This window comes from Mesocricetus auratus, unplaced genomic scaffold (genome assembly GCF_017639785.1).
Source record: "Mesocricetus auratus isolate SY011 unplaced genomic scaffold, BCM_Maur_2.0 Super-Scaffold_15014, whole genome shotgun sequence".
Taxonomy (NCBI): domain Eukaryota; kingdom Metazoa; phylum Chordata; class Mammalia; order Rodentia; family Cricetidae; genus Mesocricetus; species Mesocricetus auratus.
In genome coordinates, this window is record NW_024429186.1 from 42,893,412 (window position 1) to 42,905,996 (window position 12,585).

Consider the following 12,585-nt stretch of genomic DNA (forward strand, 5'->3'; position numbering starts at 1 on the left):
CTGACATTAAGCTGGGTCCTTTGGGAAAAAGACATTACTGGGGTTGAGCCTTCAGGATGGATATTCAGTCTACATTTGGTCTAGAAAGGTCCTTGAATCTCCTCTTAAATTCCCAAATTTTGTTTCACTACCAGAAGAGGTAAACTAACAGAGTTCAACTGCTCTTTTTGAGACAAAATTAGAGACACTTAGGATTTAAACAAAAACCAAGACTCATAACTTCAGGTTCCCCTTTGCCCAATAACCTCTCCAGAAAATCACCTCAAGGGTTTGTAACAAATACATGAGAAGGAGATAAAAAGCTTATCATTCCAAAAAGGTACTGAAATACAAAGAGAAGGGTTTCAGAGGGGTGGGGGGAGCACTGATCTTCAAAGGACTGATTTTTAATAACTTAAACCATTTGTCTGGAGAACTCCCCCATTTCAGCAGTAGCTTCTTAGGCATCATTTCAGTATACCAAGGTCGCCTGGTGATTCTCATGCCAAAGTAGTGTCCTTCCTGATAAGGCAGGCACCACAGAGTGCAGGTTCCCACTTCCCTTCTACAGGGACAATGGGTAAACAGACTCAGAGCCTTCAACCACTTGCCCACAAATCTAGAACCAGAACTTTATGATGAAAGATTATTTTTCTACTCTTTTATAGCACCATATTTCTCACGGAAATTCCACTTGGGGGACATTTACTGTAAATGCCACAAGATAGCCATGGTTCAGCCCTGTGGCCATTTTTAGGCAGATTTCAAATGGGAGATGTTCCCCAAGATTCTGTCCTTGGTCGACTTCTTCACAATGGTTTCATGATTTGAGCTAATAGCCATGTGCTAATGACATTGGATTGCTAATGACACCCCATTCTCTTTCTTGGTTTCAGGCTCTTACCCACCTTCCCATAATACAGTGGTTCTCAATATGTAGGTTTCAACCCCTTTGGAAAATCCCCATCTTCTATTGACATTATAATTCATAACAGTAGCGAAATTACAGTTATGAAGTGGCAATGAGAACAATTTTATGGTTGGGGTCACCCTAACATGAGGAACTGCGTTAAAGTGTCACAGCATTAGGAAGGTTGAGAGCCACTGCCATGTCGCATCTCCATGGAGAAACTCTCACGTGCCCAAGGCATTTCTAAAGCTCCTCACGGTCCCCATCTTCCCTGGTCTCCTGGTCTTGTCTAGCTGTTGGCGTCACTTGTCACTCAACTACCCATCTTAACACCTGGGGATACTCTGCTACCTTTATTATGGGCCCAACTCTAAGTACTGGTTGTTCTACTCAGTGACAGCCTTTACTTTTATGTTCTCCGTTGTCCTACCCTACTACTTTAGTTTAGATCATCATTATCTATCTACAAGGAACACTGAAAAACTGCCTCACATGGAAACTTCCCTGGGTTGCCACTCACCATGCACATGTCCACATGGGCCACTATACCCTGACAGCATATGAAATCAAAATGTACTCATATCATGCAAACTGCCAACGCAAACTCCCTGAGGAAGATAATATGTCTGATACTGTTTCTCACCACATAACTACTATCTCTCTTCTTAACAACAGGAGCCTGGTTTTTAGTTGGAAATGATTCCTTGGAACATTATCCTGTATTTCCCGGCTTTCGTTACAGCTGGGGTAGCCATATGATTACGTTCCAGCAAACTCCATGCTAAGCATTATATATACCTTCAAGAAGGGAGTTTACAGAGTTGGGAACAGTGCCCTTCAGTCCATATGACTGCTTGGAATTCAAAGTCAAAGGCAATCCGTGGACCACTAGCAATCACCTTAGACTAGGAGGTGGCCATGAACTGTCAGAACAAGAAACACAGACCTCCAGGTCCAATGAGACAGCATGGAACTTCCATGGTAGACCTGGTTCTTGAGTTTTTACAAGACAAATACATTCCTATATGGCTTAAGTAGTTGCCATTTCTAGGTCTCCCATGACAGGTAATGGTGCCAAATCCAACATGATGCAGAAGTCGAACATTTCAAGCCCTTTACAGTCTCATTCCAGCTGCCCTGTGGAACCATGTCTTCCCTGTACCAACCTTTCAGCTTCGGTACTACCATAGTTCCTGTAGTTCTCAAATCTGCCTATCTGGTCCCCGGGTACCTTTGTGCTTCTCTGCTTTGCTCCAGTGTGGCCCCTTTCCACAACCAAATAGCCTTATCTTGGTTCAGCTTTAACTTTCCACACTCAGCTCAGACCTCACTTCCTCCATGACATTTGCCTGAATGTCTTACATTGAAGGGTAGCCATTCTCTGCATTCTTAAAATACTTTGGGTATCGAGTGAGGGCAAATGCAAAATGCCCCCAACAGGCTCATGCATTCAGTTACCTCTTGGTCTCTAGTTGGTAGCATTATCTTGAGCTGTTGTGGGACCTTTGAGAACATGTGGCTTAACTAACAAAAGTGGCTTGCAGGACGTGGGCGTTGATGGCTAGAGCAAGCATTCTGCTTCATGATCTGCCAAAATATGAACAAACCACTAGGCAAGCTGCTACCACCCAGACTAAGTAGTCATGAATCCTGCCATACCTTCCCACTACCATGATGGTTTAAAACTAATCACCAACTCAAAATTCTTCTTCCCTTACATTGCTATTCTCTCTCTCTCTCTCTCTCTCTCTCTCTCTCTCTCTCTCCCTCTCTCTCTCTCTCTCTCTCCCTCCCCCTTCCCCCCTCCTTCCTTTCTTTCTTTCTTAGATATTTTATCAGTGCAATAAGAAAAGTAACTAACATACTGGGCATGCTCCAGTTTTGGAATCCATCAGTGGTCTGTGGATTATCCATCTCACTCCACCAAAAAATACCCTCAAAGATTAGAACCCTACTCCATTCATTTTAGATATGCACCTCCTCACACAATGCTTGACACACTGTGTCAACTAACATATTCTTGCCTTGACTGGTTTTTCCTCAGTGAAATAGAGCAAACAGCAATGAATGCCTCAAAATGCCCAATTAACTCTTCAATCATCAGGAAGTTGAAGATTAATCATATTTTCAATTTTCTGAAGATAAACCTACAAATTGCAGATGGACAGTTTATTGGCTGGATATTTTAGACATGCATTTCCTCATCTGTGAAAAAGAAGCTGGCTTTAGGTAATCTTTGAGGCCTCTACTGTTTCAAAAATTTAATAATCCCATTGCTGGGTAGAAACACCAAGAAACTCACAGTGACTGGATGGTTCCTCCAGGGGTTGGCAACATGACCAGCTTACCTAACTCTCAAATAAATAATTTATGAGGTATATCTAATAAAATTTTAAGGTCATCAGATGACGGCGCACACTCTGGGATAATGGAGTGCTAACTGTGGGAAAATAATGCCGCCTTGGTTTTAGCAACATGTTTCTCTTAAAGTCCCCAGACCTTGCAATTCTTCCTGCTACTGGGCATCTGCATTTTCTGTTCTTTCTGCCTAAAAGTCACTTCCTTTAGGAGATCTTCCAGCTCTCCCCGGCCACACCCATCACCCTAAGGAAATTCTCTACCACAGCACTGCATTTCCCTGCTTCAAGGCCCTGGCCAGACTTGCCACTTCTGTGTGTGTGATCACCTGACCGACAACTTTCTCCATCACTGGGCATGTTCCCCACCAGGGAATACTTTCAATTTTCCTCATGTCCTTGGAAGTGAGTTGATGGTCACTGAGCACTAACTGAAGGGCTGCCTAGGAGAAGGGAAAGGCCAGTTTCCTGTGGGACATGGGAGAGGGCATACAGGCAGGGGGCAGGTAAGTCTAACAGCTGGAAACCCGAATCCTCCATACATCTTTAGAAAAGGAAGAAGGGACAATGGTCGCTCTCTGGCAACAATGGAAGAGTGGTCTCTCAATGGTCAAAGTGTGACAAGAAGTAAGCAAGAATGTGACTGAAAGGTTCTGGGGAGGGCTCGGCACCAAAATCTCACGTGAAAGTTATTCACATCCTGAGCACTTCTGTGCCTGGCCCTTACTGAAAGTAACAAGGGCTTTAAAATAACAGATGACAATGTGTAGCCATCTTTGCAGCCAACAAAGAGAAGAGTGAGTGAACCTGCTTCTCCACAGACGCTGTTAGATGACAAAGCAAAAACAGACATACTGAATTTAACTCTCACCTTTCTCCAAAGAGATTTTTCTTATTGTATGCAGAGAAAAAAACCACAAATACAGAAATGCATCCTAATATAGGTGAGGCAAGATGACACAACTCTAGGCTCAAATGAAAGCTATTTGGGGAGTTTGCGAGTTTGCTAATAAGAAACGCTGGAGAGTAAGGGAGGTCTCAGAGATGTTGATCCAGTTTTCCAGAAGGGAGAATTGCAGAGGACAGTGACTCAAGCATAAAACATCTGCTATGGACCCAGCACAGAAATGATTTGCAAGCACATTCCTCGTGAATCTCTAGCCAAGGAAGCAATGCTCCCAGGGGTGATCCCACGATGGGTTCACCCAGCAAAGCCACACCCAACCAAGTTCGGACCACACAAGTATCTGAACCAACCAGGCCCTTAATACCCTTGATCCCGTCCTTGAGAAAATAGGCGGGCAGTGTCTGAGAGGGTTATCTTCACAGAGTCAGCCACTGCTTGGCTCAGTCACACATTCTTAAATTAGAATGTGTCCACATTGACCGACTCACTTCAAATATCAGAATGGAAAAAAGAAGATGAACCAATCCATGAATATCAATCTCTCTGGAATTAGTTCGGAGACAGAGTTCATCTCTGTGTTACCTCTAATGAATACTTGGGTCTTCTGTGGATATCATCGCTAAGGTCTTTAGTCGATGATCATAAGCAGTGGAAGCCCCGGCCAAAGGAGGAGCTAGACAGGAGGTGAATTGGAAGAGGCACCCAGCACACAAACTCACCGGTAGATGATGCCTTTTTCATGGAGGAACATGAGTGCAGAAATGATCTCCGCGGCGTAGAAGCGAGCACGGGCTTCATCAAAACGACGGGACTTCTGAATGTGGAACATCAGGTCACCTCCGTTCACAAACTCCATGACGAAGAACAGGCGATCCTAGACGAAACATGTGGGAATTGGTTAGCCTATTGCTCATTCACCAGCATTGTGCTCCTGCGCAGAGACAGATATGCCACGAAATATGCAGACTGCTGTCTGGGAGCAGAGGATGCTCCTGGGGGTCAGGGCCTTGAGCCCATAGGGAAGAGTGGCATGGAAATCCCCTTTAGGTAGTTCCGCACAACCTTGACTTTCTAAATATGGAAAACATCAAGAGACATCGGTTTTCATTACAGCCTGATTCATTGGAGTGTACAGGGTGAATGAAAGAGTGAAGGACACTCGGTAGGGTGCTTCTTCATTCCTCACAAATGAGCAGGAAAGAAGGGGTGAGCTCCTTTAGAGAACTCAGTCAGATGGACAGTCTGTGTTAGGAATTCCTCCATCAAAGGCCATGAATGAGACGTGGACATGGAGCGCAGTGGCGGTTCCCATCTGCAGTGACTCTCAGCGGGCAGGGAAATGGACTCCTAACAAAGCTCTCACTGCCGCAGCCTAGGGACTATACAGGCTGTGCGCAAAGGACTCGTGAGCCATAAGACTGCTTCATGACAGAACGGTCCATCTAGCAATGCTGAGACACATGGAGTAAGAGGCTTGTGTCTAAGGACGTCTGCCATCAGTGGATTTCCTTACTTCCTCCCCTGAGCACTGAATGGGGTGCTGGGACCCCAACGAAGAGTCTCATAGACATAAAGCAGATACGGTTTCACCTTAGAGAGGTCGGTACAAGAAACACGGGGTTCTTAAACACAAACAGCAAATCTACACGTTCCGGTAAAACTGTGAAGGAAGTGGTAGAGGAAGCAGGGACACCTGTGTGGGGGTTAGGGAGGCGCCTGAGCAAGAGTCTTGTGAGGCAAGGCCTGCAGGTGAGCTCCATCCCTCAGAGACGGTGCTGACCTTTCTGGGGGTGGGGATGTGGGCAGTCACTGTGTGGCAAACTGGTGTTTTATCAAAGGCTGTACACATGCAAGAACCCGCCTTCACCTGGGGTTTGAGATGCTACCAAGTTTGCTCTGGGTGGGTGACTGAGCTGGACAATGACGGGGAGTCTGGCTCTGACTCACTTCCCAGTGTATTGCTGCTGCATAGCAAGCTGATCTCTGTCAGGGCAGAGTGACCTGTGACCTCCTACTTCCTATAGTAATAGTAAGTAAAACCTCAACCAGAAGGGGTGGGAATCAACCGAGTGTGTGTGTGTGTGTGTGTGTGTGTGTGTGTGTGTGTGTGTGGTGTATAAACTACATCTGTTTCTAGCAGCTAGAAGCATGCATTTAAGAGTAAAATAAAAGGGCAAAAATAGAAAAAAAACCTACCACCAACTCAGTTCTTCAGGTTTCCCTATAAGCCCAAGGGAAGACTATACAAATATAGCAGTCCCTGTGACTAAGCTAAGGACCCTCATTTGAGTTTGAATGGCAAAGGGAGAGGCAGGATGGGGTGGATGGGTTTTGATGAGCAATGTCTGTCCTATATGCTATGGATGGGAGTCTGGCGGATGGATAGACATTAGCTAGCCCTCCACAGACAACTGGGAAGCCATTCTGCACAGGAATTGTTATGCTAACAAAAGCCTCATCTGGAGGGTTAGCCCCAGGAGTCTAAGGAAGACTAAGCAGCACAACTTCATCTTCTGGAGAACTTGAGTTCTAGTTGCTCTGAACATCCCGTCACTGGAAATGAGTCCACAGGCAAGCAGTCATTCTGAGGAGGCCATAAGTCAGTCCTTGGCAAGAGTTTCCAAGGCAGCAGTGGTCATCAAGAGATAAAAGCATCAAGAAAGAAGTCTCTTCCACACACAATGTCTCTTTTCATGTCCAAAATCCACAAAGCCAGAGCCTGGGATAACGGGCAGGTTGAGGGTAAGACACACTGCCTCCGGGTCTTTCTCCTCCTCCTCCATCTTGGCTCCACCCATCTGGGTTTGGGTTGGATCTCAACCTACAGCATCTGACACTTTCTTCACTGCTGTATCTGGGGAGGGGGGATCTTTAGATTGAAAACTGAGGATGTTTTGTTCAATGTTCTTGCTTCTTTCCATCCAGAGCCTCACTTACTTCTATTATAGCCCTGGCACCAACCTAGAAAACAGTCCCTGGACTGCAATCAGTTCTCCAAGCAGGAAGAAACGAAAAGCAAGACTGAGGAGAGGTGACTAGAATAGAAGGAAGTCAAGAGCCTTCCTTTCAAAGACCTCAAATCACATGACAAGGGACAACCAGCCACGTGTTTTATTTTATACTGCAAACAAACCTCTAGAAACCTGAAGATTTATTGACCCCGTTCTAAAATGTTTACCAGAGAGGCAGCGAATGTCCCACTGTAGTCTCTCCAAGATTGTCATTGCAAAGGAGGAGGCAAATCACAAAACTATCCACTGTTTACAGAGAGACCTGTTTATCATTAATACAGTATGTACGATACACAGACTCTGGTGCTGCCACCGCTAGTGGCTCCGATGATGACATTTTCAGCTCGGAGAAGAATGCTTTCAGTTATAGTCAGAGAAAAGACCCCAAAAAGTCCATGCAATGACAGACGTCAGCTTTAGATTGTGGGGTCACAGTGGCATCCAGTTCAGTTATAGTCAGAGAAAAGACCCAAAAAGCCCATGCAATGACAGACGTCAGCTTTAGATTGTGGGGTTACAGTGGCATCCCTTTCTACTTCTCGGGACACTTGAAGGTTCCTAAAGTTCACAACCTTCTTCCACACTTTTCTTACTGGGATTTGACAGCAGGAAGAGAACATGTTGGACAATGTGCCATTTTAAAGCTGTTCACAGAGGCAATGTCTAGGTGGTGGGAAGCAGAAGGTGACTACAGAACCTTCACACCCTGCTATATGTCACTGGGGGTCATCAGGAAGCACCCTTTCTCTCACGGCATCACTGCTGTGTCATGCTTATCTGGAATGGCATCCCGAACCAGAGCCAACTAGCTGCAGGTTGTATCTCGAGAGCTGCAAGCGTCTGAGTACACGATACCTCCTGAAGCTCTCTGAGACCTTCCTGCTTTCTTTAAGGGTCTGAGCAAGAACCATTTACTAGGCACGCACACCACTCCAGCCCCTGGGCACGGCCCGTGCATCCTGGAGCAGATGTGTAGGTAGAGCATACCAGTCAGGAGGGTAAAGGTGGCAGACAGGTCAAATGGGGTCCGGGGGATGGAGAGAGAAGAGCCTGGAGGCTAGGGTGGGATTTGCGGAAAGCTCTCGGGAAGGGCTGACTCCCCGCTTTAGAAGGTGAAATAGAACAGGTCAGGCAGGAGAAGACTGGAAAGAGGATGGATCGATGCACTGCACGGTGGCCGGGTCGGGAAAACACAGGTTGCTAAGCACTGAAGCTGCTGAGCACAGAGCCCTCTGGATCCAGGCTACTAGACTTGAAACAAAGCCCTGGTAGAAGCAAGAGGGAGGTGTTTGACCCATCCTAGGTCACCCACATCTGAGAGCTGCGAGGTCTTCAACTTCTCCCAATAAACACGATCATTCATTGACTGCATTAGAATCTTAAACCCAGTGCCTGGGAATAAATCATGTGAACCCTGTGGATGAGTTTTGAAAAGACCTGGCATATGTCATGTATAATAAAACATCAGTAACAAACCAAACCACCCCAGAGAAATCTTATTCCTTTGGAATGAACTGTGTCGATCTCCAGGAAGGCTTCATATTGTGGTGACGACCTCATCGCAGAAGAGATCTGTATACCATGTTCTGAAAGGAGACAGGCGATAACCTCTTACCTACAACTTCTCTTAGCATCTGTGTTGGTCAAGAACTAGCCCCAAGGGTTACTTGCACAATGCATCATGCCATGAAACAAGATGAAGTCCTTTTGGGGAATCCTGCATTAGGGAGGGATTCTGTGATGGATTAAGGTGACTGTGAGTCACTTCTGGGGCAGGGAAGGCTCTGCTAATCCTACCTAGGCAGACAGCCAGGGGATTCTTTCTGTGCTTAGAATCTGTCCGCACAGCCGGCTCAGGATTCCTAACATCCAGTTTCCTAGAAGCTGAGCCTGAACCTCTGCAGAGCTTCAGCTGTGGCCTTGGCTCCTTCAAGCCAGGCTCGCCCTGACCTGTGGGGTAGGAAACTGAGAATGGTTGAGCTTTAGTTCCAAAGCCAAGCCCTCTGTCTATCCTGTGTGCCCGTCCCTGGTCTCTGATTCAACTAACCACAAATGCAAGCCATCAGCATGGGATGATAAACACCTGGGGGAACAAAAGCGGCTCAGAAATCCCTTTGTCCCCACGCCCTGTATTAGTTACAGGCACAGAGTTCATGGAGCTGGTGCATGGCAATAATAGAACTTCTGTCGTCATCTGCCCCGGATCCATTAACCCACTGAGGCCTGTGCCAACTTTCTGCCCCGGCTCTCTGGGAACAAGAGATAAACAGATCCTCTAAACTGGCTGTCAGCAGGAGACACTTCGTAGTGTCCTCTTTATAGGCTGCTCCTGGAAGTTGAAAGCTACATGATGAGGCAAAGCCCGGCTACACGGTAGAGCTCAGCTAAGTTGGGACGAGTGGTGAAATGACTGAATGTAAGGACTGTGACCGTAAGGAGACGGTGGAGGACACCTTTGGGGGGAATCTGTTCAAGGGGTGGTAACACCCTTCTCAAAGACTGCTCTGGGGCGGTGCGGACAGCGGATGCACCTCCAGCACGTGGCAATTTGGAAGGAGGCTACTTTTCCTGCAGTCCCTTTCCCAGGACAGTCAGACTGAAAGGAAGACTTTTAATTCAGTCTGAGCTATAAGAGCTGGGGAAAAGTGACTGGGGGAGCTGAGGCCGCCCCTGTGATGCACACTTGAAATTCACAGTGTATCAGAATGGTACAGACATGGATGGATGCATGGATGGGTGGTGGATGATGGGTCAATGCAAGGTAAAGAATGAAGCACAGGGCCTCACAGTGGCAGCCCCTTTCAAAAGAATCCCAACAAGTGGAACCCATTAGACAGCAAAGCTAAATCCAGGAGACACCGTGTCCAATATTAAGTCCTTGGTGTCACTCACAGGAACGCTGCCCGGTAATTACACCTGAGTTGTGGACCCAGAATTCTCAGTAGGCACAGGCAGTTCCTGATATACTTTATTCTCATCCTCTCTCTCTCTCTCTCTCTCTCTCTCTCTCTCTCTCTCTCTCTCTCTCTCTCTCTCTCTCTCTCTCTGTGTGTGTGTGTGTGTGTCTCCATGCCTCTCTCAACTCACTTTGTGAAATGGGGATGGTAAGATGACTAAACTCAAGGTTTACAAGGACTAACTGTGTTAAGCCAAGAATTTTGACTAGTATTTGACCTACAGAAGTGCTCAAAACATGATAGCAACTCTGATTACTATCACCTCGTTGTCATCACCTTTCCACTACAGCTTTAGCCACCGTGGCTAGAACTTTATATGCAACAGAGAGGGAGAGAGAGAGAGAGAGGGAGGGAGGGAGGGAGGGAGGGAGGGAGGGAGGGAGGGAGGGAGGGAGGGAGGGAGGGAGGGAGGGAGGGAAATAGAAGCACGTGCCAACTAATAAACGCTGCAATGACTCCCTGACCCCCAGTGTTGGACAAGAATTTAGAGCACCTCCTCCTGGTGTGGCTACTCATGACTATAGCCTCAACTCTTAAAGGTAGGAGAACCAGGAGTTTAAGGCCACCCTTAGCTACATAGCTAGCGTAAGGAGTCTAGCAGGTCTAAGGAGATGAAAGTCCCCCAGCCCTCATGCCCAGCTGCCAAGGTACAAAAGTATTTCCTAATGTCTTGTGGAAATGACCTTGACGAAGTAAGGGCTTTTTGTTCTAGGAAGTATTTTGAAGTAGTTCCCAAAGTGGGTTGATAACCAAAAAGATACCTACCAAGCAGTCAGCTCCATTCAGTTTCCTAATTTTCTAACATCAAATAAGGATTCTGAAGCTCAACATTATGGATTTTAAAACAGTTATTATGAAACAAAGGTGCTGCCCCGTGGACTGAAATCGAAGACTTTGCAGTCTTACTTGGTAACCCTTTCCCTGGTCGGTAGCATTTACTCATCCTTATAACCACATTAAGAAAGATTTTTCTCTGTTTAAACCTAGACTACATAATCCTTTTGATTTACAAATATGTTTCATTTGCAGATAAGCTGTTTTGGGAATGAAATGTTTTTGTAAGAAACAGTCACGGCACATTGGCCACAGTGAAGACGGAGAAAAATTCAAAGAATAGCAATTACATTTATGGCTATGAATAATTTAGATAGTGATTCAAGGCACGGCTGATTGGAAGCCCTATCTACACTCATCAAATTCTAAGAGCTGCTGGAGAGTATTTCTGTCTGAATAACAAGCCCCATATTGAAAACTGCAGAATGTCATTAAGAACTGTGGGCAACAAGGGGATCTCTGGGAACAGACGGCACCATGTTGAATGGCTCCTATATCCCACTGTTTCATTATGTTTTGCTGACCCAGTCGTCAGCCGGGTGAATAGAGAGTTCACATCAACAGGAAGCAGTTAGTGACGTCAAAGAGGTCACGGTGGAAAGCACCCTTGTGAGGAAATCTGATTGCACCATGCTCGAACTGGAAACCACTTGAATCTAACCACATTAAGAATGATTGCAAAGCCTTCACAGAAGAACAGTGAGATGGGGTCTAATGGCTTTATTTTATTTTTTTGTCACCTTGCACACCGTATAAGATGCCAGGAGTTAATTCACTCACCTAGCTTCCCTCTTGTGAGGCTACAGAGTCAAGATACATCTTATCTGGACAGAGACTCACCTCTGGTAAGATGGGTTCTTATACCTCCCTGTGGCAAACAGAACTTTAGAGACTTTGAACCTGGGGATTCACAACCCAAAAGGCAAGTAGTTTGTCCCTGGTGGCCAGGACTTGTTACAGCCATGTCTTATAATGAATCCTGACCAGCCTGTGTGTCAGACGAGGGAAACACCATGACAGGATCTATAACCATCTAGAAGACAAACTTGTAAGGGATTTTCTAGATTAGGTCAATGGGCATGGGCAGACTCACCCTAAATGTGGGTGACTCCATCCCACAGGGTGGGGTCCCCAACTGCAGGAGAAAGCAAGCTGGGTGCTAGTGTTCACCTCAGGCTCCTAGCTGTGGATGTCCCTGGCCAGCTGCTTCCAGTTCCTGCTGTCGTGACTCCCCCCTCATGACGGACCGTACCTTTAAACTGTGAGCCAAACAAAGCCTTCCTTAAGTGGCTTTCACCAGATAATTTGTCACAGCGAGGGGGGAAATAAGTAGGAGCACAGCTCTCGTTCTATGAAGGACAGATAGTTGGTGTAAACAGTTGGGAAGGGCTGTTTGGGGAGAGGACACTGTTGAGTCCGTAGGAAAACCCCAGACAAGTTGATGGAGATGAAACGACCCTGAAAAACTACACAGTGAAGACAGAAACACCCACCACTTTCTGCCAGATCCGAGAAACGCCTCCGGGTTCCTCGGTGACCCGAGTTCTTAGCATTTGAGTCTCTTCCTGTGAAGGCATTTCTGAGTCTTCCTTCTGCCTGCTTCCCATCCATCTCTGCCCTCATGTGGACT

General features: G+C 46.4%; 1 protein-coding gene across 1 annotated transcript in view; it reads right to left on the reverse strand.

The window, feature by feature from the left end:
- Nucleotides 1-12,585, reverse strand: part of Prkch (protein kinase C eta) — a 202,004-nt gene that overhangs the window by 54,866 nt on the left and 134,553 nt on the right. The window contains exon 10 of the mRNA XM_040742935.1: nucleotides 4,873-5,027. Within this exon, the coding sequence (XP_040598869.1) occupies nucleotides 4,873-5,027 (155 nt within the window). The remainder of the gene's footprint in view (nucleotides 1-4,872; nucleotides 5,028-12,585) is intronic.